Source organism: Peromyscus leucopus, chromosome X, assembly GCF_004664715.2.
Source record: "Peromyscus leucopus breed LL Stock chromosome X, UCI_PerLeu_2.1, whole genome shotgun sequence".
NCBI lineage: Eukaryota > Metazoa > Chordata > Mammalia > Rodentia > Cricetidae > Peromyscus > Peromyscus leucopus.
This window is the reverse complement of record NC_051083.1, coordinates 94,908,382-94,931,141: the sequence shown is the minus strand read 5'-3', so window position 1 is coordinate 94,931,141 and position 22,760 is coordinate 94,908,382. Positions and strand designations below refer to the sequence as shown.

Genomic DNA, 22,760 nt, shown 5'->3' with positions numbered 1-22,760 from the left:
CGCACGCCTTTAATCCCAGCACTCGGGAGGCAGAGGCAGGCGGATCTCTGTGAGTTCAAGGCCAGCCTGGGCTACCAAGTGAGTTCCAGGAAAGGCGCAAAGCTACACAGAGAAACCCTGTCTCGAAAAACCAAAAAAAAAAAAAAAAAAAAGAAATATATAGAAAGTATAGTATATGAAAACCACGTAAAGCTTAAGATCAGAAAATTGAAAGTATGTTCCCATAATGCTCTTACATTCGTGAGATGCTATTATATGATATGAACATAAACTGTTAGAAGTTAAAGATGTATATTATAAACTGCAGAACAGTCATGAGATTAAAGAAAGAAAGATAATTAATATGTAATGAAAGTGATAAAATGGAATCAGAAAACATATTTAATACAAAACAAGGCATTAAAAGTGAACAAAATACGAATTGGATCAATAGCAAAGTTCATTAAGCCAGGCATTGTGGTACAAACCTGCAATGCTAGTATTTGGGAAACTGAGGCAGCAAGATTGTTAGTTAAAGGCCAGTCTGAGCAACAAAGATGGAAGCTCCATAACAATATTGTCTAGTTCTACAAATAACTTTGTCCAGCTATACACACCCTTAGTATGTGTACTTTAAGTATACAGAAATGAGTGTAAAGTAAAGTAATGGGAAAAGGTGTCTCAGGTTCATATTAACACAAAGAAAGCTGGGAGACTACATTGTTTTCATGCAGACTTTATTGCAAAATATTTATTTTTGTTTGGCACATTACCAACATCATACTGGAAAAGAGATCATTTCATCAAGAGGACAGAATAATAAAACATACTTATGTACCTAGTAAAAGATTTTCCAAGTAGACAAAGCAAAACTAGATAAACCTGCAAAGAGAAATGTCTCCACATATTCTGCTTGCTTATAAACGATAAAAGAAAGTAGGTTTTGGGGAAGGAAGTACTGGTGAAAATGGATATGGACTGAGAGCACTTTCTGCTACATCGGGGAGACTTTTTTATATTGCTGCTGGTACAAGGGAAAGCATGCACTACCTGCCCCCTTGGAAAGTACTGTCAACATATGGACATTTTTACAGACAGCAACCTCAAAGCCATGCTGTTTTATTTATTTCCTAATTATCATTAGCTAACCACAGTTTTACTTCGACATAGATTCTCAGTTTTTCTTGAACCCTTTTGGCTTCTTTAATCTCATAGACTACTACGTACTGTCTGGTTCACTTGGCTTGTTCCATTGATCTGATCCCTGGTCTCATTTTCTGCTGAACAGAACCAAACAAGGAAGACAAGTTAGGGTTAAGTTAAGTTACAGGTAAGGAAATAAAGTTGGTTCTCTGTGGGTACGCTGTGTCAATAAAATGTAATAAACTTCTTTTCCAGTTGGAATTAAAGAATAGTTTCTGCTTTGTCAGTAGAACTGTTTTCAGAATTACACAAGTGGTCCTTAATGTGGTCACTAGTAACAATAGAGCGTTTGCAAATCAGAACATTCAAACTCCGGGAGCTTATCGGTATTCAAGAGCCTCAAGGAAGTTCACAAGCTGGGAATCAAGCCAGAGCCACAAAGTTTTCTTTATCTGTGGAAACAGAGTGGATGAACATGATTTCTCTACGGCAGAGTGGACTCATTACAAGCTCTCTGTTTCCAAGGGATAACTTGAAAGGGTCTCCCGTGCTGCATTGATGACAGGAAACACATTCATTCTTACTTGGGAACCAAGACTCCCCAAACACACATTTTCCACAGGGCAGAAATCCCTGTAGTAGACTTTTATTAATTTCTATCACACTCAGCATTCTGGTGATTTATTTATTTATTTATTTATTTATTTATTTATTTAGTGTATGTGTTGTGTGTTTGTGTGTGATATTGGCAAACGATGCAATGATGTTGAAGTCTAGCATGTGATAGGCAAAAGAATACTGATTGAATAATATCTTCATCCCTGGATTCTGAATTTTGTAAAATAGGACAATTTAGTGCATAAAGGTGGTAATGAAATTTTGAGTGAAAATGAATTAGCAATTTGTCTCAGATTTGGGGAAATTTAATTGACCACTCCAATGCTCATCTTACACATCTGTAAGTTGGAGACCATGCTAGCATCACTTGAATACACCAGAGTTACTAAGACTCAATTGAGATATGGGAAGAATGAAACTTTAATGACACCTGATTAACATTAATCATTACTCTCACTGTTGGCTATTGAAGTATTATTGGTAGTTTTCCTGAGAGCCTGATCAAGGGTCATAATAATGTGTCAAAGGAAGACATGAAGATTTGAAATCTGGGCTTCCAACTGTGTCTCATGGCAGAAGTAGCATTAGCAAATATTTTGTTGACCATGAAGCAGAACTGGCAATAGCAAATGCCTTATTGACCCTGATAAAATGAAAGGAAAAAAAATTCACTTGAAAATGAAGAATGTTAATTTTTTGGTAGGTTCTGTGTGGCACTGGTTGAAATTAGGGGTAGTCTCAGACAACCCATGGCCTCCAATTTCAGGTTGGAGTTCTGCATTTTCTACTGGAAGCATTTTCTGTGGCACCCTAGAGGGCAGCAGATCTGAAGGACAGGTGTTCTTGAAGCTAGAATGAGTAAACTTCCCATTTCTCAGCTAGTAACATTTGGGCCATTTCATTGGCTTGCAGGCATGCAGACCTAATTTGACAGATTTTCTCTTGGAAGTAGCATTACCATGAATTGACTCTGTGGAGCTCTCAAAGATCAGATGTTGGTATTCAGAAACTAGTCTGCTCATGGGACAAGTGAGCTTGTTTTGCATTTGTAGTAGGACCATCCAAGCCAAATGGCCAAAGGAAGAAGACCAAGTGCATAGCTCAAAGATCCTATGTTTGGGAAAAGTAAAGAATTTTGCACCAAAATGAACACATTTTTGTCCCATTTCACCCTATGAAATGTGGAACAAAGCTCCCAATACAATGTACTAAGCCAGGTTTTAAATTAGGTGGTAGACTGTCTTTCCATTCTACTGAAAGATCCTTAATCATGCATACACATATTTGCTTTATAAATTAATCCCAATTTACCATCAATAGGCACCATCCCTACATTTTGGAAACTAGAACCAGAGCTGTATTAGTCGCATTATCAATAGTACTGAGATAACACATTTACAATAATTAGACAAGAGTTTAATTAGCAAAATACAGTAATTAATGAATCTATGTCTATCAGAATAGCAAGAGCCAACTTGTAGCCACACCTAGACCACAAAGGATTATTAGAAGGGGATGACTTGAATGAGACAGGAAGATAAGAAGAACAAGTTTCTCCAAGAGAAATAAGGACATTCTATTGAGGGACACAAAACAACCTGAAGTGACCCTACAGAGAGGGAGCTATGAAAATAAATACCCTAATCTCACTAGTGTCACTCCCCTGCCCCCTCACTATCCTGCCTGAGTATCCTGCTGATTGAGCCCAGAAGCCAGAGGGCTTGGGAATCCTCTATGTGCAAACAGCAGGGTGAAGAATGTGATGTGAATCTGAAGTGGTGAATAATGACAATGGGCACAAAAGATATGCTACCACCTATTTGCTTTTCTGTAGGTTCAGGTGTTTGGCAAGCTGTCTTCTCAGGGAAATAGAGAACTAAGATTACCGAAATGGGATTTGGGTCTGTTCAGGTATCGAGGAAGAGGTTGACAAACAAGCTTCTTCCGAATGGATATCTACTGTTGGTAAATACCCAAGATTTGTACTACAGTCAGGAGGAGTTGTAATCCAAGACATAATAGCATGTCTGTTCTGCCTATCACACATCGTGATAACCACATGTCTTCTGGTTGGGTGTATACTGGATTACTATTTGTTGTGGTATGGTAGGGTCAATAAGCATCCAATGACTGCTTGTTAGCATACACTTTAGAGGAGGGTTATCTGGGTTCAAGTCCTTCACTGTATCAACATGTGAGTTATTTCCACCACAGCAACCTTTAAAGAACCATGCATAATTCTAAAAACAAATAAACCCCCCAAAATATTATACTTAAAGCAACAATGGTACTCAATTTTTAAATACTATTCAGTTTATTTTGAAGCTACGTAGGGGTGAACATGGCCAAATAGCCCAGCTTGAGAAAAGAGATTCTCTGCTTACTAAAGCCAACTGAAGTCTTGGCCAAACAAAAGTGGTTTCTTTACTTGTGTGTTGAGAGGCTAAGGAAGTGCTGTTAGAGCCAACTTCTAATTAAGCTAAGAATGAAACCTTTGACATTGAAGATGTCTTTTGAATTTGGATGCACATACTGAGAAACTGTCCCATCCCTTATAATTATTTTCTACTGGTTTCAATTTTTATGACAATGAAGAAACACATGAAGCTTAAAACATGGGCTAAGAGCTTATACAAACTCATTGCCATCTTCAACAATGGGCTCAACAAGTCTTTACACATGCTGGTACATTTTTATAGGCAACAGTGCCATCTTGTGTTAACTTCTGTATAACCTGGTAATGGTGTGGACTGGCCAGTGAGTTTTTAATTAGCCACGCTAATTGATGCAAAGAACCTCATTGGTACCATAAGAATTGGAAAGTCGTTTTCAAATTTCATTGGAAGGGAAAAACACTATGGAAGCACCAACTGTCCAATACAAACTGTCCAATAAAGACTCTGTTGGAAGCAATGAGTACTACATCAACATGGCAGATCAAGCCAACCTAAGAAAGGCAGACACACTTATAATCTCTGTCTGTCTGTCTCTGTCATCTATCTAGTCTTCCAAAAGTTAGAGGTATCCATGGAACAAGTCTTCCATCTAGCAGTAGAATGTTTGGAGTTGTTTCTTATGTAACAGGTTAATAATGAAATAAATTTATTAACTGGTTAAAAAAAACATTTGGCACACAAACATGTTTGGTAGTAAAATGAGCTAATTTAGCAAAACAACTGATTCACTGTTGGCCCAAGTGGTAAAACCATGCATTCTGGATGGCTGTAATACTCCTCAAAGGTAATTCCTAGAATAGCTAGATTCATAACAGTTTTTGAACAATCCGTGTCAAGGGAGGGTCAACAATATCAAAGTGCTTTACTGGGTTGGGTTTGTGTACTCAAACAATACAACAGGGCTGGAGAGAGGTAGAGGCTTTAAGAAATACAAATATTATCTGCACATGCAACAATCTACAAGTTAAAGGCTCTTGTTTGAAGTGAAATTTCAGTCAGGCATATGTGAGTGAGGACTTGAAAATTCACATTTGCTCTTGCCACTCAAGGAGCAACATTCAGATGTATGCCATGTTAAAAATGATCTGTGGAATGGACATAGGAGTTCAGCTAAAATTACACATCAGTGTTTTACATTGGTCTACATGAAAATAAAACCTAAAATAGTTATTATTGTTTAGATTCTACAATTTGTCACCATACTTTCTAAGCTTCAGATTGCCCATAGGTTCATATTGGGATTTAAAATTTTAAGAAATTGTTTTGGTTGCTATATTTTCAGCTGTCACACAAACTTTATTATAAAGGCTTTAAAAGTCCTTTTATTTTTAACAGGTCCTTGGTTGTTTTAGAGAGCTAGATGTAGCTCATTCTTAATTATTAGAAATATTAACTCACTAATCTATTTTAAACATTATTAATGAATTATTCCATAAAGAGAAACTTGTTCTTTACTATCCATCAATACAACACTGTCAAGAAATTTGCTATCAGTAGAGCATCTTCCAGTAGTTTATTTTTGCCCATGGGAAAAAGTTTTCATTGCTGTATATTTTCTGCCAGCAATCAGAATGATCAGAGACACAGAAACAAATTGCCTGGGAAAGGAGCATTTGATGTAGCAATATAAATGAGAATGTTTTTACACTTATGCTGAATAGAGAGACAATGAGCCATAATTACAACATATAACTTTAATTAAGTTGATATTGGTGAATTAAAAAACACCCAGTGAGAAGATGACAGTTAAAGAAATAAGATATCCTATGACTATTCGTAATAAAATGTTTAAAATAAAGTTTCTAAAAACCCATTAGCTTTCTGTAATTGAAGAGAGAAGACTAACCAAATATTGTCTTCTTACTCAAGTGAGCCCGAAGGAGAATAATTCTTACATGAGAAGCACCAGGATAATAAGAAACCTTAGTTATTATGGGTAAATTTTGTTTCTCAAAATTGTTGGGAACAAGCAAAAACAAGATATAAATATTTGAAGATGGGACATCTGATCATGAGTGTCTTGGAAAATATAGAAAAAAGGATTGCTCCATTGGATATGATAACTTGATATGCAACATTAAACCATTAAAACTCTGATCAAAGTCACTTAAATGATGTATTTTTTAAAAGTCAGTTAATAACTTGGGGGATAAAAGTCCCAATTAATTTGCTTTCAGTAGTAAGTCAATGAAAGGATAAATTCTCCCCCATGTAAAATCTTGCTGTCTACAGTGTAAGCTTTCATACATTTTCGGTAAGGAAGGGTTTATATCAGATTACATTTAAATGACTCAACATTTTGAACTAAGAAGTTGTTTACAGAATATACACATTCTTTACTTACAGAGCAAAATAAGATTAACACCTTTCTATCAAAAACCTGGGGTACAGTAGGATTAGTAGCACCATGAAAAAGAATTCTTCCTCAAAGAGCAGTCTTTAATTTGACTCAGTATGATTCTTCCCTTCATTGATTTTTTAATGTGCCATTTTAGTAACTGGGCAAAATATATAGGCTTCTTCATCTTATAATCCTTGAAGAATGTTATTCTGGACCCCAAAAGTATAGTTCCTTCCCCATTTCTTTCATAAGAAGTAAGACCTTGCTCTGGCACATTGCTGAGGTACATCTGAATCTCCGTGGTTACTAGTCAGCATGCTCTCTTTGTCATAGAGTGTAGTAGCACCATTGGTGGCAGCAGTGGTGAAGTTGGGGAGAGTAAGGGAGACATTGCATTCTGGGAATCACATATAATAATTATATATATATATATAAAATCACATTAAAAAACTCAAAAATTCTTCAGCATGTTATGTCCTCTTCATGCATACTTGACATCGGCTAATACGTGTCCTTAAGTCTCCTGCTTTCAGTGTCTCTGACTGAGGTTTACTAGGAAATAAAAAATGAAACAATCAGCTTTACTCTTCTGATTTCAATTCCATACACTTCTGCTATTTCAATTCTATTACAGGCATGAATTAACATCTAAGACATTCTCTTTCTGGTAAGCAGCTTTCCCAGAGACCTAATGATTTATTTTATTTTTAAAACTATCTATCTATTCATCTATCTATCTATCTATCTATCTATCTATCTATCTATCTATCTATCTATCTATCTATCTTTATCTATCTGATGTGTGTGTGTGTGTGTGTGTGTGTGTGTGTGTGTGTGTGTGTGTGTGTGTTTAAAATCCAGGATTCAGAAATGAGACAGAAAATATGGGTAATTGTCTGAATTTATTTTATTTTGAAATCAGGGTTCTTGGTTTCATACATAATTTAATTTTCCATGGCAGAATAAAACTCCACTATACATCTACACTTCATTCTCTGTATCTTCACATGTATTTCTGGGACTGCTTTCCCCACTATTTTATCTTCATATATTTGTTTCTCTGCTGTTGTTTTTTGTGATACCTTTCCTAATATTCATAGGATGAGAGAAGTTCAGACAATCGATGATCAATACATGATAAATATCAAGAAGGAAGCAGCACATAAAAATAAAGACAAACTTCAAAAGATTGAGGTAGTCAGAAATACAAATATTATGTGTTATTTTATTCCTTCAAAGACTTGGGATGAAATCCCTGAAAACATTCTTAGAAAGAGAATTGTGAGGTTGGGATAGACAATACAAATTATAGTTTCAATCCTTGAAATGGTCTCATTTTAGTAAACCAACTCCTGACCTTTCTTTGTTATTGAAAAGGTAAAACTGAGATACCTGTAATCACACTTACCTGTCATTAGCAAGGTTTGTTTCTATATTACAAGTTAGGTAGATATGCAGAACAAGCTAAGACTAAAGAAATAAGTCGAACACATTCCTAAAGTTTACAAGGGATATCCCACCACGAATAGGTTCTCTCTTCCCTAGTATCAATGAAGAAGGCTCTAGGCCTGAACTAAAGCCATAAGCAACTCACCTGAACATGTCTGACATATCAACTGTGGCCAGCCAAAAGCTATATGAATTGGCATAATAGTTGCACGTCCCCCGCCCATGACACTCGATGAAGGGAGCTGAACGAAATTCTTCCAAACAGGAACCAGGAGAGGCTAAGGCTTGGCCCGAGCCTTCTGCTCCTGCACTTGTATGCTAAAAAAGATAAGGAAAATATTCCACAACATATATGTGCTATAATACTTTAGTGATTATTCAATAATATATACCTAATATGGCCACTAATTAGAATGCAATAAAAAAAAGCTAGGACTAAATGTAAGAGAACAGTATCCACATCAAGAGCAGTCAATAAAAGCAATGGGCATAAATATATAATCTATGTATTATATTATAATATACAGTATACATACTTATATAAAAATGTATAATACATAAAATGTATTATAGAAAACGTGGGAGGGAGAATACAGTGCTTGGACAAAGGCTATTTAGTTTTCAAGTTTATTACTACATAAGTGACTGAGCTGTCTCAAGTTGGGAGAAATAAATATATGATGGAAGGCCAACTGTGAGGAGAAAAGCAAGGATGGGTGCTCCATACCATCATGAAGGAATAACCAATCCACAGAGAGTCCCACCCCTGAGGACAATGTGGAATTTGAATAGTCTGGCTGTGAACTGCAATTACCACAGCTGGTGCCTCACATACTGCACATCTGGTAAAGGAAATGGAGAGAGAATATGATTTACAGAGTGAATATGTAGGAAACAATAATCACTCTTCAGAAGCCTTCATATTATAGAGGCCCTTGACTGTGTCCCCAATGATCAGAAGAGGAGAAAAATGCACTTTGAATATCATTTTTGCATAAGAACTCTCTTCCACATGCATCATACATTTATAAGCAAAAATTGCAAGCCTTTTTTCAAGACATTGTAGTATTACAACTATTGCATTTTCATTTTCCATTATGACATAAATTTGCTACAGACTTGTGTAGCAATGCTGTAATTGTTGTAGGAGTTTGGCTTACTGTGCTCTACATACTTGCTGTCAAAGTGCCCAACTGGATGTAGACACTTAATAATGCTATGACTGTGGTAAGAACAATGTCTAGTAAACTGGAAAAGACAAGAAGCAGATATTTTCTCAATCTCCACCCAGTATCCTTCCTCCAAAAGACATTTATTGAATATTTGGCCATATTTGGGTAAGTACAACAGACCCAGAATGGCTGGGGAGGTACCCAGGAAGTAGGAGAGATGTGGTTGAAAACTATAAAATAAGTAAAAACAGCCATAGAATAAATATCGCTGCATATATCTAAATTTTAATAAAGAGCATGAGGGAACATCTTGAAATATGATGCAGGTTGATTTAGCAAAATTTATCTGCATAATACATAATATATTATGGAAACTTTTACTCCACAAATTTGAGACTGAAAAAAAATTCTCCCCTACACATTTGCATGCATTGCTATGCTCCTCCACCCACAACACACACACAGATTTAGGTAAATATATGGCCAAAGGAACTACGAATTTACTAATCAAGCCAAATTAGGTTGCATCTTTGTATTCAATGACAAAGAAATTGGACTTAGTTACTAGAACCCTGTATCATGATCACAATAAAAGTAGCACTATCCAATATTCTCAAGAGATTGATTTAAGTTACTGTTCCAATGTGGAAAACCCCCAAGAAATCTCTGTTAATGGGACCAGCCTTGATTGGTTACTTTAAGGGAGTGCCAAATCTTATGTATTACTTCAACTCCCAATTTCTGTTTATCATAATAATGTGATATGTGTCTCTCCCTGTGAGATATAATCCAGTCACATCGGAACAATAGCTATTTAGTATAACATAACTCTACCCAAGGGCCATCCCTACGTAATTCAAGTATAATGATAGTGCCTTAATCTTCCCTAAACTTTATCTTAATATTTTTGAGGGGTGGTAGTGCTGCTCATTATAATATACCAAATAAATTCCAAACTATAATTTGGCGGTTAAAGCATTCTAATATCTGTGCTCAAGATAACTTTCTAATCTCTTCTTTTTATGGAAACTTGAAATACTAAATTCGTAAGACATTTATCTATTATCCATTCTCATTTTTCTCTCCTACTATGACTTTCCTTTACAACTACATGTGTATCTAGTTGTTTTCCAATATATCAAAGACAGATCAGTACAAAACATTTCTTTGAGATACATATCCTCAGATTTCTCCTGTTAGAATTAAACATCCTTTCCTCTATACTTTTGCCAAATGTTTTATTTGATCTTTTGTAGCAACTAGCCTAAGCTGGGTATACACCACATTAGTACAAATTTGCACAAATATACACAAATATATTTGCCTCATGACTAGACTGAGTTCTCTTTATATTAAATTGTTTGTCGTAAGACCTGGTCAAAAGTTGTTCTTCAAGAAACATAGTTCAAACTAAATACTAGGTTATTAAAAATCACTCTTGTATATAACTTGGGATGAACAGCATTGATTATCCATTTTAGACTCATTTCTTACTAGCTAAACTAAGCTGGAATTGGTAAAAGTCAAAGCTAAACCAGTGCCTCACCGACTAATGAATGGCTGGATGCTTTGGCCCTTTAGGGGTTCCATACTCATTGGCATGGGCTCTGGGGTGGAAAGCCAGTAAGAATAGTCATTTCTTGAAGCAAAGTTACAAACATTGTTAATGTTGCAGAACATGAAAGGCATGGTACTGAATCGACGAAGGCAGCTGCCGGCGGTTCCTAGGAAGAATTGAAAAGAAAAACATGAAGGGATACATTATGATGTCTAGTTTTTCCTTAAATCATAAAAAACAATGCTTCATAATGAAATTGGTGCATATTCCTTAGATTAAAAATCATGGTTTTTTGAAATCCTAGAATTCACTCATGTTATCCTTTATAAAATCAAAACGTATTTTACAATGTATGCAGTTTTTTGTTATAGATAATTACATATTCCACAGTGTTATTTTTAAATTGGTTATGGATCCTACAAACAATGGTGTTTATTGAAGAACGTCTATACATTTTTGAGTACACATAAAAGACACACACCAAATCTGTGCAGCCTCTACCAATGTCATATTCCATGCTGCCCTTTTTTCTAAAATATGTTCAGTATGTATCTTGTGTGGGCTAGCAATCTCTTCAAGTGTATTAATAATATTAATAACAATGCTAACCAACTACAGACAGGTCTAGAGATAAACCAAAAGTGAAAGAAACAAACGTGAAAGAAGAAGGAACAATTGCAGGAAGAACAAAGAAAAGGATAGTCAAAGTCCAATTGATGTGTAATCTAGATTCCCACTTCAGTGCCGTGAGACATCCCTCATACCTACAAAGTTAGCAAAACACACCTCTAGGTGTGCCAGCGTTTCCTGATAAAGGAAAGCCCTTCTGGAATATGGACGATGCCATCCAATAGGCTGGGGATAAAGAAGGGGAAAAAAGAGATAGGGAAAGAAGAAAAGCACACTAGCACAGGCTTTCATTTTTCTACTTCTTAATCACTATGAAATGAGCATATCTGCTCTTCAATACCCTTCCACCATGATGTTTTGAATCCTTAAGGCTAAACAGTGACACTAGCTGACCATGGAGTGAAACTATGACACTATGGGACAAAATAAATACTTTATTTGTCTCCCCCTCCCCTTTTTTGTTTTTTAGAGATAGAGTTTCTCTGTACAACCCTGGCTGTTGTGGAACTCACTCTGTAGACCAGGCTGTGTAATGAAGTAGCTGCTATACTGTATAGAGCTCAGGACAACTGCTTTCATTCTAAGCTAAATAAAAGGAAACATGGTCCCTTTGAAGTCATCTTGCCTTAAACCAAAAATGATACCTTGTACTAGCGACAATGATTTTAATTTGAACTTAAAATTGCGCATCCTTCGTGCAGGGAGGAGGGGCTTGGATCTGCCTCAATTGAATGTACCAGGCTCTGCTGACCCCCCATGAAAGACCTTGCCTTGGAGGAGGTGGGAATGGGGGGTGGGTTGGGGGGGAGAGCTTGGGGTCAAGAGGAAGGAAGAGAGGGGCATCTGTGTTTGGTATGTAAAATGAACAGAACATTTCTTAATAATAAAATAAAAATTAAAAAAAAAAACTCATTGAAAGTGACTATAGTTAGTTGGCCTTGACATGCTCTTCAATTTGAAAGCTCCAAAGAACAGAGTTATGCACTTTGTCTAAGGTCACTCTAGGCCATATTTTAAAAATAAATACAAAATGCATAGAAAGAAATTCAATGCCAACTGTCTTACCCAAGTCTTGACCATGGGCTCTTTTATTTCCTTGTACATATAAGAGAGAAAAGCCTTCATAGATATGGACTGTTCCCTGTGGGCATTGTGGTGCATCTGTTGTTTGGCTGTGGCGTGTGATGAGGAATCCATGGGCAACTGAGATGGTTCCAGGGGGACCTGGAGGTCCTTGCAATCCATCGGGTCCTGGGGGACCATCCAATCCACGGGTACCTATTTGTATGAAATCATTAGTGTACAAGATTAAGTAAGCTCTAAGCCACTATTGTGGCTATTAAGAAAGCATAATGACTTAATTTGATTAGTTAATTTATTCAATATTTATATAGTATCGATAAAAGCATTGCCATGTATAATGGGCAGAGAAACAAATGAGATTATTTTCTTTGCCCTCAAAGAGATTGCATTTATTTCCTCCTGGCATTGGCTGAAGACATGAATCATTAAAATTCTAGAAGAATAAAGTTTTAGGTAGGGAGAAGTGATGCCTACGGTATATTATCTATTCTGTTGATATACTAAGGGAGTTTGAATCTTATGACCAAATTTCAGCCAGCTGTTTTGTTTATCAACAGGAAAAGAAGGGTATGGTTTCTGTAGTTTTGCTAGCTTCAGTGCTGAACCATTTTCCCTTCAATACATCTGGAGAATTGTTCTGAAGAATACTTGCTTAGAAAATAGGTAACATTCTTAAGAAGCCTTCAAAATGCATCATTTTAACATACCACTGGATCTTCTTTGCATGAACTTATTTAAAAGTTATTATATCTAGGCCATTAACCACAGTGTGTGCTGATTTTTGCTTTTAGGACACTTCATAGCAATGTCTGAGATAAAAATGTCACTAATTTGTTCATTCTCTGGAAATACAAAGTTACTGAATTGGCAGTGTTGGCTCTACAAAGGCCCACATGTACCATTACTTTGTATTGTCACCAATGATACTTTTTCCTAACACACATTCTTTGTGTTTATATTACCTTGTTTTATACATATATATGTGTGTGTGTATATGTACATATATATATATATATATATATAAACTAGAGTTATTAACATATTAGCAATCTATTGAGTTTATAATCTTCCTACTTTTTTTGTTGTTGTTTTCAAGACAGGGTTTCTCTGTGTAACAGTCCTGGCTGTCCTGGAACTCACTCTATAGATCCAGGCTAGCCACAAACTCATAGAGATCTTCCTTCCTCTGTGTCCCTAGTGCTGGGATTAAAGGTGTGTGCAATCATATTAGTATTTTTTTTTACAAGTTTAATCAAATACTTTTTGGAAGTAGGTTAACTCCAGATAGAAATTTAGGGACCTGAGTCTCAGTCCTCAGGAGGCTGAAGTAAGAAGTTTGCCATGAATTCTAGGCAAACCCAGGCTGCATTGTAAGGACTGAGCCAACCATCATTATATAGTGACATATTGAGTCAAAACACAAAACAAGAGGAAGTAAACTTTAGTAGATACCAAAGTCAATATTGGTTTTTGTTTGTTTATTTGTTTAAGACAGGGTTTCTCTGTGCAGCTCTGGCTCTCCTGGAACTCATTTTGTAGATCAGGCTGGACTTGAACTCAGAGCTCACTCTGCCTCCTGAGTGCTGGAATTAAAGGTGTGTGTTACCATTGGCCTGCTCCAAGGTCAATATTGTAAAGAGCATCTACAAATTACTGACTTTAAAATCTGTATATTAATATATCTTCTCAGCATGAGACTTCACCATGATCTTCAAAGTTCTATGGTGATTGTTTAATTTACTGCATTTATGGGAAAATTGTTTTCTGTAATATTATAACATGAAGAAAGATTTAAAAATTGTTCTAAGATAGTTAAGGGATTTAAATAAACACACTGAAAATTAGCTGAGTAGAGCTGTCTCAATAGTAACCTGCCCAGTACACTCAAGCCCTAGGTTTAAACCCCTGCTACAATAAAATAAAATAAATAAAAATAGTTGAACTAGTAACTATTTTGAGTACCTGGAAGAATATCTTGGATTTCTAGTGCTTTATATACAAGCAAAAGCAAAGCAACATTTTTATGCTTGTCTGGTATAGTACATCTCCTTGGATGTGCCTTCCTATTTTTCCCCAGCTCCGAATGTGACAGCTAGTTCTGCTATCTCAATAAGAAGTTCTCACAGATCCAAGTACAGCCCCACATCCAGAGGTCTTGAAAACATAAACCTTAAAACCAGCAGCACTGTTTTAATCATTTTACCTGGCTGTCCTGGCAGACCTGGGTCTCCTTTGCGCCCGCCTGCACCGTCAAAGCCTGGGAGTCCATTGCGCCCTGGATCTCCTGGAGGGCCAATTGGACCTACAGGAAAAGAAATGGATGTTTAACACAATCAAGTCTTGTAAATTAGCATCCCCAGAGGAGTTCAAAGAAATATGGTTGGGCCTAAATGATGGTTGCACGTGAGATTTTAACATTTTCAAGAAGAGAAGTGAGACCTGTGGTGGACTGGTACTCCATTTCTAGCTGAGACTATTATTGGCAGAGACAAACTTTTAACATGTAAGAAGCAGATTAAGGGAATGTTCTCAAATAGATATGTCTTAAACAGTGATCCACCAAGGTACCTGGTAAGCCTTGAGGGCCTGGAAGTCCTGGTGGACCTTTCAATCCAGGTTGGCCAGGAACCCCTGGAGGACCAGCATCTCCTTTGATTATAATGCTCTGTCCTGAAGGACCAGGTAACCCGGGAGGACCTAAGAAGCAAAGCCACAAATGTGAAGATGGTGAAGAGAACTGTCAGAAGAAACAGATGTGAAATTGGTCTATGGTCAAAAGATGTATTTGTATGACAAACAAACAAGCGAAAAATATTTAACTGCTGCAACTGCTGTCACATTAAACAGAAGTTTATTTGGGGAAACTGTAATTATTTAATCAAGAAAATCAAAACTAGCCCATGTCAGCCTTCTGGCCTACCTTCCAGGAGTCCTCATCAGCAAGGACACTCCAGACTCACACAGCAACTCCATCCTCCCATGCTGATAACCCCTGCCCCCCTCATCTCTAGGCAGACAGCCTAGTTCCAGCTGCCAGTTCTATCCACCCAACTCTGTTCTCAACTCTTCAGTAAAGTGGCACAGATTAACAGACTGGATCAGAAAAGAAGATCTGTCTTTTTTGTTACTTCCAAGAAACATACCCAATGACTAATGATAGATACCATCTTAGAGATGGGAAAAGGTATTATAATAAAATGAGTCTAAAACATAAACATAGTATAGCTATTCTGATATCTGATGAAATAGATTTAAAACCAAAACTAATCAGAAGAGGTAAGGAGGAAAACTTTATACTCATTAAAAGAAAAATCCAACAACAGGACATTGCAAACTTAACCATATATGCACTAAACACAGGTTACAAATGGCTAAGAATAATTTTTTTAAAAATGATTAATATCTTTAGCCATCAGGGAAATGCAAATTAAAACTACTTACCTAGTCAGAATGTCTAGAATACAAACAAAACATATACACACCTATACAACACACACAAACACATACACATAAACATCCAAAGAACAACACAAAACAAAAAATGACAAATGCTGGCATGGATGTGGGAAAAGAGGAACATTTGTTCACTGATGGTAGGAATACATCCTTGTGTAGTCACTGTGGAAATCAGTGTGGAGGTTCTTTAGAAAGCTAGAAAAATATCTACATATGATCCAGCTTTATCACTCATGAGTACATAACCAAAGGGGATATCTACTCAATGTCTATTGCTGCTCTCTTCACAATAGCTAGGAAATGAAGACAGCCTAGATATTAATCAACTGATGAATGGATAATGAAAATGTGGTATATTTATACAGTGAAATGTAATTCAAATATTAAGAAAAATTATAACATGAAACTTGCAGGTAAATGAATGAGGCTGGAAACAATAATTCTGAGTAGTAACCCATAACCAGAAAGACAAACATCATGTTTACTCTAATTTGTGTATGTTAGCTTTGAGTCATCAGATAAGTGTGATTCATTTGGAATACTCATAGAGGTCAAGAAAGTACTAAGGGATCATGGAGAGGGGATTTCTGAGAAGGAAAGATAGAAAACACTGTTATTAAGTGTTAAATGGGAATAAAAGGAACAGTAAATATTAAATTGAGGTGGGGAAAGGGAGGGCAAGGTAGAGGAGGGACAATGGGATGGACAAATACCATTTAAAAACTTTTGAAAGTGTCATATGGAAACCTAGTATTGAAGAAATTTCCACATATATACATACAAAAGTTAAAAAGTTACTCAGTAACAGAGCTACAAGGCTAACAAATGAAATGTCCAGTGCCAGGAATAAGTTACTTCTTTTGAAGTTGTTGGCCAGTGAGGTCCCATAGACCACCCTAGACATTATCTGCTCTTGGTTACCCAAAACTTGATGGTAAGGCCCCATTGCTGAAGACACCATAGACTTGAGTCAATGAATTTTCAGAAATCAAACTTAGTACTGGCCTGGAAGCTTCATCTCTACTGGTCAGCTTTCCTACTGTTGTATGGGGTTAGGCATGTTAACAGAGGAGAAAAGTAGCCATAAATCATACCACCTGAGAACCTTATCATCTACAATAATGAATGGTCTAGCACAACATGCTCACTGGTGTAATAGTGACATAGACATCATGGGGGTAATCAAACACTTTCTCATTGAATTTAAGTGTCACTTCACAAGCTGAATCCTATACTGGCACCATTATTGGGCCAGAATCTATGGCTAGACAGGTCATAGGCTCCAGGGGAGAATATACTACTATTATTCTGATAAATAAACATAATATTAAACTGACTCGTAATGATTTATCATGATACCTATAGATTAATGCATCTCTCAACCTTCATCAGAAGTTCTATTTGCAGTAGGTGTTGATCAACACAGTGATACAGAGACCCAAAAGTGACCAAGGCACAGAGAATAGGAGAATGGAGCATGCTCAGTCATAAACACAGATACACATTTACACACACACACACACACACACACCTCCACTCCCAACACTCAGGAAGTACTTCCAACGTTGTGGAAGAAGAGGGGCAGAAAGAGTTTAAGAGCTAGAGGTGGCAGATGATTACAAGGCAACAATGTCTTTTGGACAGATGAACTCACGATGGCATGCATGAGAACTTGGTAAGTTCAAATCCCAGCATGGAGAGCAGAAATGGGCACAAAATCCCACTCCTCACTGAGGAGCTATTGGCGGTTGTTAGCTGCTGATAGAGGGTGAATCAGTTTTCTCTAAGAGTGAGGTCCTAAATAAGTTGATCATGTTCCAGTGGAAGGCCATATATCCAAGAATGTTTGGGCAACACAAATTGGTCTTTTTAAAAATTATTGTTGTGGTTTATTGTTTTTTATTTTATTATCTATCTGTCTGTCTGTCTGTCTGTCTGTCTGTCTATCTATCTATCTATTTATTTATTCGTTACAGGGTTTCTCTGTGTAGTTTTATACCTTTCCTGGAACTCGCTTTGTAGACCAGGCTGGCCTCAAACTCACAGATATCCGCCTGCCTCTGCCTCCTGAGTGCTGGGATTAAAGGCGTGCGCCACCGCCACCACCACCCAGCAGTTTATTGTTTTTTAATGTTGGGTGTATAGAGAAGGGGCTAGATCTGGGAAGAGGTGGGGGAAAGGAAGTGATTATGATCCAAACATGTCCAAAACTCTCAAAAAACTAATAAAATATTTTTTTAAAATAGTTTTAAAATTAAATATATTTCTTAGGGTTGATGAAAAAAAAAAAAGAACTTTTGCTCCTGTCTCCAGGGGAAGACAACCCTACTTTCTGACAAGCCCATTCTGATTTTGACATATTTATAGTACTTTGTTGTGCTTGTTAAGACGGTTACTGAATCAGTCAACAGATACCTTCTTTTGTAGTTTATGAGAAATTTCTATAATCCTATTAGCATAAAACTTTTATTTTAATTTAAAAATACACAAATGTACACAGCAACTTATCCTTATGATCTGGTCAACTGAATATGGTCATATTAGTATAAAAGTTAATAAAAATTTAAAGCTTTTTTGTTGATATTGAATCTATTTTAAATTTAATAGGTTGGCTATCAATACAACATAACTAAATAAAGAGTTTAGGAAATTATGTTGATATTTTGGAAAGACAGAATGGGAAATTTTAAAAGTCTTTCATGTTTCTAATAACAGGCATAAAGAGCCTTAGGAGAAGAACAATTCTTACCTGGGGGCCCTGTAAGGCCTGGTTCCCCATCGGGGCCTGTTGAGCCTGGTACTCCAATGGGTCCTTTCATTCCTGGAAAGATAATACATAAAACAAAATTGGATGAAAACGCAACAAGACAGCCTTTACATAGGAAAATAAGAAAAAAAAAATGCTTTTACCAAAGGAGCTTACTATAGTTGGATCTAGTTGAACTTAGGGGATTGTTAATAACAATAACAACAACAACAATCAAAGAGAACGTGATCTTGGGAGAGAGATGGATAGGGTGAGCTGGAGGAAGGAAGTGGGGGTGGATATGATAATAATACATTGAATATATGAAATGGTCAAAGAATAAATAAAAATACTTAAAAACATAAAGGAAAACCTTAAAACATCCTTTCAAATACCTGGGAATCCTGGAACACCAGGGAGACCAGGATCTCCTTTCATTCCATTGAGACCTGGCCGGCCAGGATTACCCTAAATAAATAAAAATCATTGTTGTTAGAAAAATAACTAGGAAGGGATAGAGAAGAGGAATGACGATTCAAATATTGCTTAGAGAACTTTTTTTCCAGTTAAACTTGAAGGACTCAAATTCTATTTTTTTTTTTTTTTTGAGACAGGGTTTCTCTGTGTAGCTTTGCGCCTTTACTGGAACTCACTTTGTAGCCCAGGCTGGCCTCGAAACTCACAGAGATCTGCCTGGCTCTGCCTTCCAAGTGCTGGGATTAAAGGCGTGTGCCACCACCGCCCTGCAAAGGACTCAAATTCTAATCCTGCCTCTCACTACCTTGTAACTTTTAAATATTTAAATCTAGGTAGTTAGAAGAAGAATGATGGTATGGAAAAATAAGTTACTGGAAAAATGTTAAGGATAATGTTTTCTAATATAAGGAGGTCTTCACAGTTGGAAGACAGCCCAGAAAGTACAGTCTGTCTACCAGGAATCTGCTTGAATGAAATAGTGAAAAAGTATATGATTCTTTGGGTTATTCAAACCAAGATACAAAGCACAGGAGTCACTGTATACATTACTTCCTTTATAGGTGAAGAGAGAGAACTCGGGTGGCTCTTTTCTTTATAGACATAAAGCAAAACCATGTAATGGAACTGAAACCTGACCCTGACCCTAATTTCAACATCTAAACTATTCCCACTCACCATAATCATTTCCCTATGTGTATATTCATCCAAATGCAATGCACTGATGTGTGCATGTAAATTTCCTTTTCACGGGTTTGCTTTCACCAAAATCCCTTTACTATAAAACAGCAAAGACACTTTAGTGGGAAGACTAGGAACCCTGCTTTCTATTTTATTTTAGCTTCACCAGTGAGCCACATGATGAGTGATAAAATTCTGCAGTTCAGAATTCCCATTTTGAGAGCTGTCACCCATACTCTTCTATCACCAAATGTCTAATCCCATTTCCTACAGAGAGTCCTCCCATTTCCTACCGGGAGTCCTGGTGGTCCTTGATCTCCTTTCAAACCAGGTAAGCCAGGTTGCCCAGGTGGGCCTGGGTTTCCCCTCTCTCCTTTAATGCCTCCATTTCCAGGGGGACCACGGGGACCTTCAGAACCTGGTAGACCTTGATAACACACAACAAATGGCCACATTTTAGTATCGTATGTCAGGCTTTTAAAATATCAGTCATCTTTGTGTTAGTTTGTGGGATAAAATACATAGATGCAGACTGAGTAATTTCCTAGTGTAAATGTAGGTTTTATTATTATTATTATTATTATTATTATTATTATTATTATTAATGCTGACTTGTAGATTCTTCGAGTTTACATTCTTTTTTGGAACAGTATCTCATGTATTTCAGATTGTCCTTAAACTCACTATACAGCCAGGAATGAGCTTGAACTTCTGATCTGTCTGTCTCCACCCCCAAGTACTAGGATTATAGGGATGCACCACCATGTCTAGTCTATGTCATCTTGGGGATTGAAAAGAAGGCTTCAATGCATACTAGGCAAGTACTTTATCAACTCAGCACCATCTCTCCAGACCCTTGCATTTATTTTCTACTAGACATAATAAACTCAGATCTAAAGCAACTCTGGATATGATAGTATTTGCTTCTGTAATTCCTGAAAAAGTGTTTGATGTGAATTGAAATGAGACATAGCAGACCACTAGTCTCAAACTGCAGTATGCCTCTGTGGGAAGGGGGCTGCTGAAACAAGTTTCCTGGGTCACTCCTAGAGCTTTGGTCCTATCACTGGGGAGGGTGCCCAAGAATATGTATACTAATAAATGCCCATAGTAGGTAAAGAATGACTGCTATAGAGCAATCAGGAGTTCAAGTCATTTCTCCTACTGCAATTAAAATTAAATTACTTAGGGATGAGAATGTAGCATTTGACTGGGACCTGGGTTTGACTTCTAGTATAACAAAAAGTTCAATTATTTTATTCATAAGAAGCTATATTCATTCATCTTTCATTACTATGCAATTTTTGTAGTGTGGTGGATCAAGAGTGTAGATCTATGTATTATGTATGCTAGGCAAGCATCTAGCCTCCAAGCAATGACTTACTGAACAATTAAGACACTTAAGCACACTAACTTCAAGTTCATTTTAGTGATGTGTTTGACACATGGAATATGTTTTAAATATCAGGTACTTATTGTTTCAGTATAGGACATACAAAATTTATTTCAAAATATTTCAATTTTTTGCTAAGCTTTTAAAAAATTTGTATTACATTTTTTGTACTACATTTTAAATATATCATTCTAAATAAGGATATCAGTTCTGTTAAACAACCAGGTAGTTTGATCACTGGGCAAGCTTTTTGTAGGAAGGCATGGAATAAATGCTACATGTCTGTAGAGTGCTTAGTAGCTGAGGCTCAGACTACTTAGTCTTGTGTTAAGAAAATAACTACAGGGTTCAGGAGATGGCTCAGAGGTTGAGAGCACTGATGGCTCTTCCAGAGGACCTGGGTTCAATTCCTAGCACCCACACATCACTTCATAACTGTCTCTAACTCCAGTTCCAGGAGCACACAAGTGGTGTACAGACATACATGAAAGCAAAATGATCATTATACATAAAGTAACATAAAAAATATTTTTAAAAATATAAAAAATTTTTTAAAAGAAAATAATTATAAAGCCATAGCTAAGCTAGCATGCTTATCTGTGGTTGTCTTAATTTTGTAAATTGATTTCAACAAAAAATATGTAGGGTATGGTTTTAAAAGGATTCATAAGCTATATACATAGGAATTTAGAACCTTGGGCTGGTGTTTACATGTGGCAAAAGGTTTAATTTTTGACATGAGATTAAACTCAAACTTTATCTTCCCTAATTTTTATGACTCCAAAGCAAAGGGACTACACTAATGAGACAGAATACCACAGTGATTCAAAAGACTGGGTACAGGAATTACAATGCTGGGTTCCAACAAGATTATTCATCTTTTCGGCTTCAGTTTTTTTCTTCTAAGAAATAAAAACAAAAAAATAGCCTTAGCTTTTACCTGATTTTAGGAAAGATTAAATGAAATAGCAGGTAAAAATTACTTAGTTCAGTGCTTATTAAATAGGAGAAACCACAGAATTTTGATATTTTTATACAATTATAATACTAGTAGTAAAATCAAAGATAAGAATAGATCTTACAAGGTTTTTAATGTTTTAAGAATTTTCAAGTGATTTCATAATGTGGCAGTTATCTGAATATGACAAAAAAGGAAGCAAGTGCATGATAAAACAGCAATTAATTTTTACATTTTACACAATTAGCTTGGCAAGTAGACATCACAATCACACAAAAAATTCCTTTCCAAATGTACAGAAAGGTTTGGGGGGTACTTTGTACTTAAAAAACAAAACCACAGTTGCTTAGGTCAAATCCACTAGAATGAGGTTTTCTAAATAAACATGGTAATTTGTTCAAGTTAGACTACAAGTCCGGTAGTAAATCAGGCTGTTAGGTAAAAACTAAACGAACTCTGAACCAACCTAGTGAAAATGATAACAGAAGATTTAAGGTGGGGAAAACTGAACATTTGACTGCCATCTTTCTCTGTTTGGAGTTTCTAGAATACTGCATCATTTGATGAAAAGGTCTAGAATATTGCATCATTCAATGAAAAGGTCTAGAATACTGCATCATTTA

At 36.4% G+C, this 22,760-nt stretch overlaps 1 protein-coding gene across 5 annotated transcripts in view; it reads right to left on the bottom strand.

Moving 5' to 3' along the window:
• Nucleotides 1–5,875: 5,875 nt before the first annotated feature.
• Col4a5 (collagen type IV alpha 5 chain) overlaps nt 5,876–22,760 on the bottom strand; it is a 201,646-nt gene continuing 184,761 nt past the window's right edge. For all 5 annotated transcript variants that reach the window (XM_028876974.2, XM_028876973.2, XM_037199406.1 and 2 more), the window contains 10 exons: nt 20,080–20,213; nt 19,027–19,099; nt 18,635–18,706; nt 14,998–15,126; nt 14,633–14,731; nt 12,412–12,624; nt 10,705–10,882; nt 8,714–8,828; nt 8,132–8,304; nt 5,876–7,089 (listed from right to left, as the gene is read on the bottom strand). In XM_028876974.2, coding sequence (XP_028732807.1) covers nt 7,008–7,089; nt 8,132–8,304; nt 8,714–8,828; nt 10,705–10,882; nt 12,412–12,624; nt 14,633–14,731; nt 14,998–15,126; nt 18,635–18,706; nt 19,027–19,099; nt 20,080–20,213 — 1,268 coding nt within the window. In that variant the 3' untranslated portion in view covers nt 5,876–7,007. The remainder of the gene's footprint in view (nt 7,090–8,131; nt 8,305–8,713; nt 8,829–10,704; nt 10,883–12,411; nt 12,625–14,632; nt 14,732–14,997; nt 15,127–18,634; nt 18,707–19,026; nt 19,100–20,079; nt 20,214–22,760) is intronic.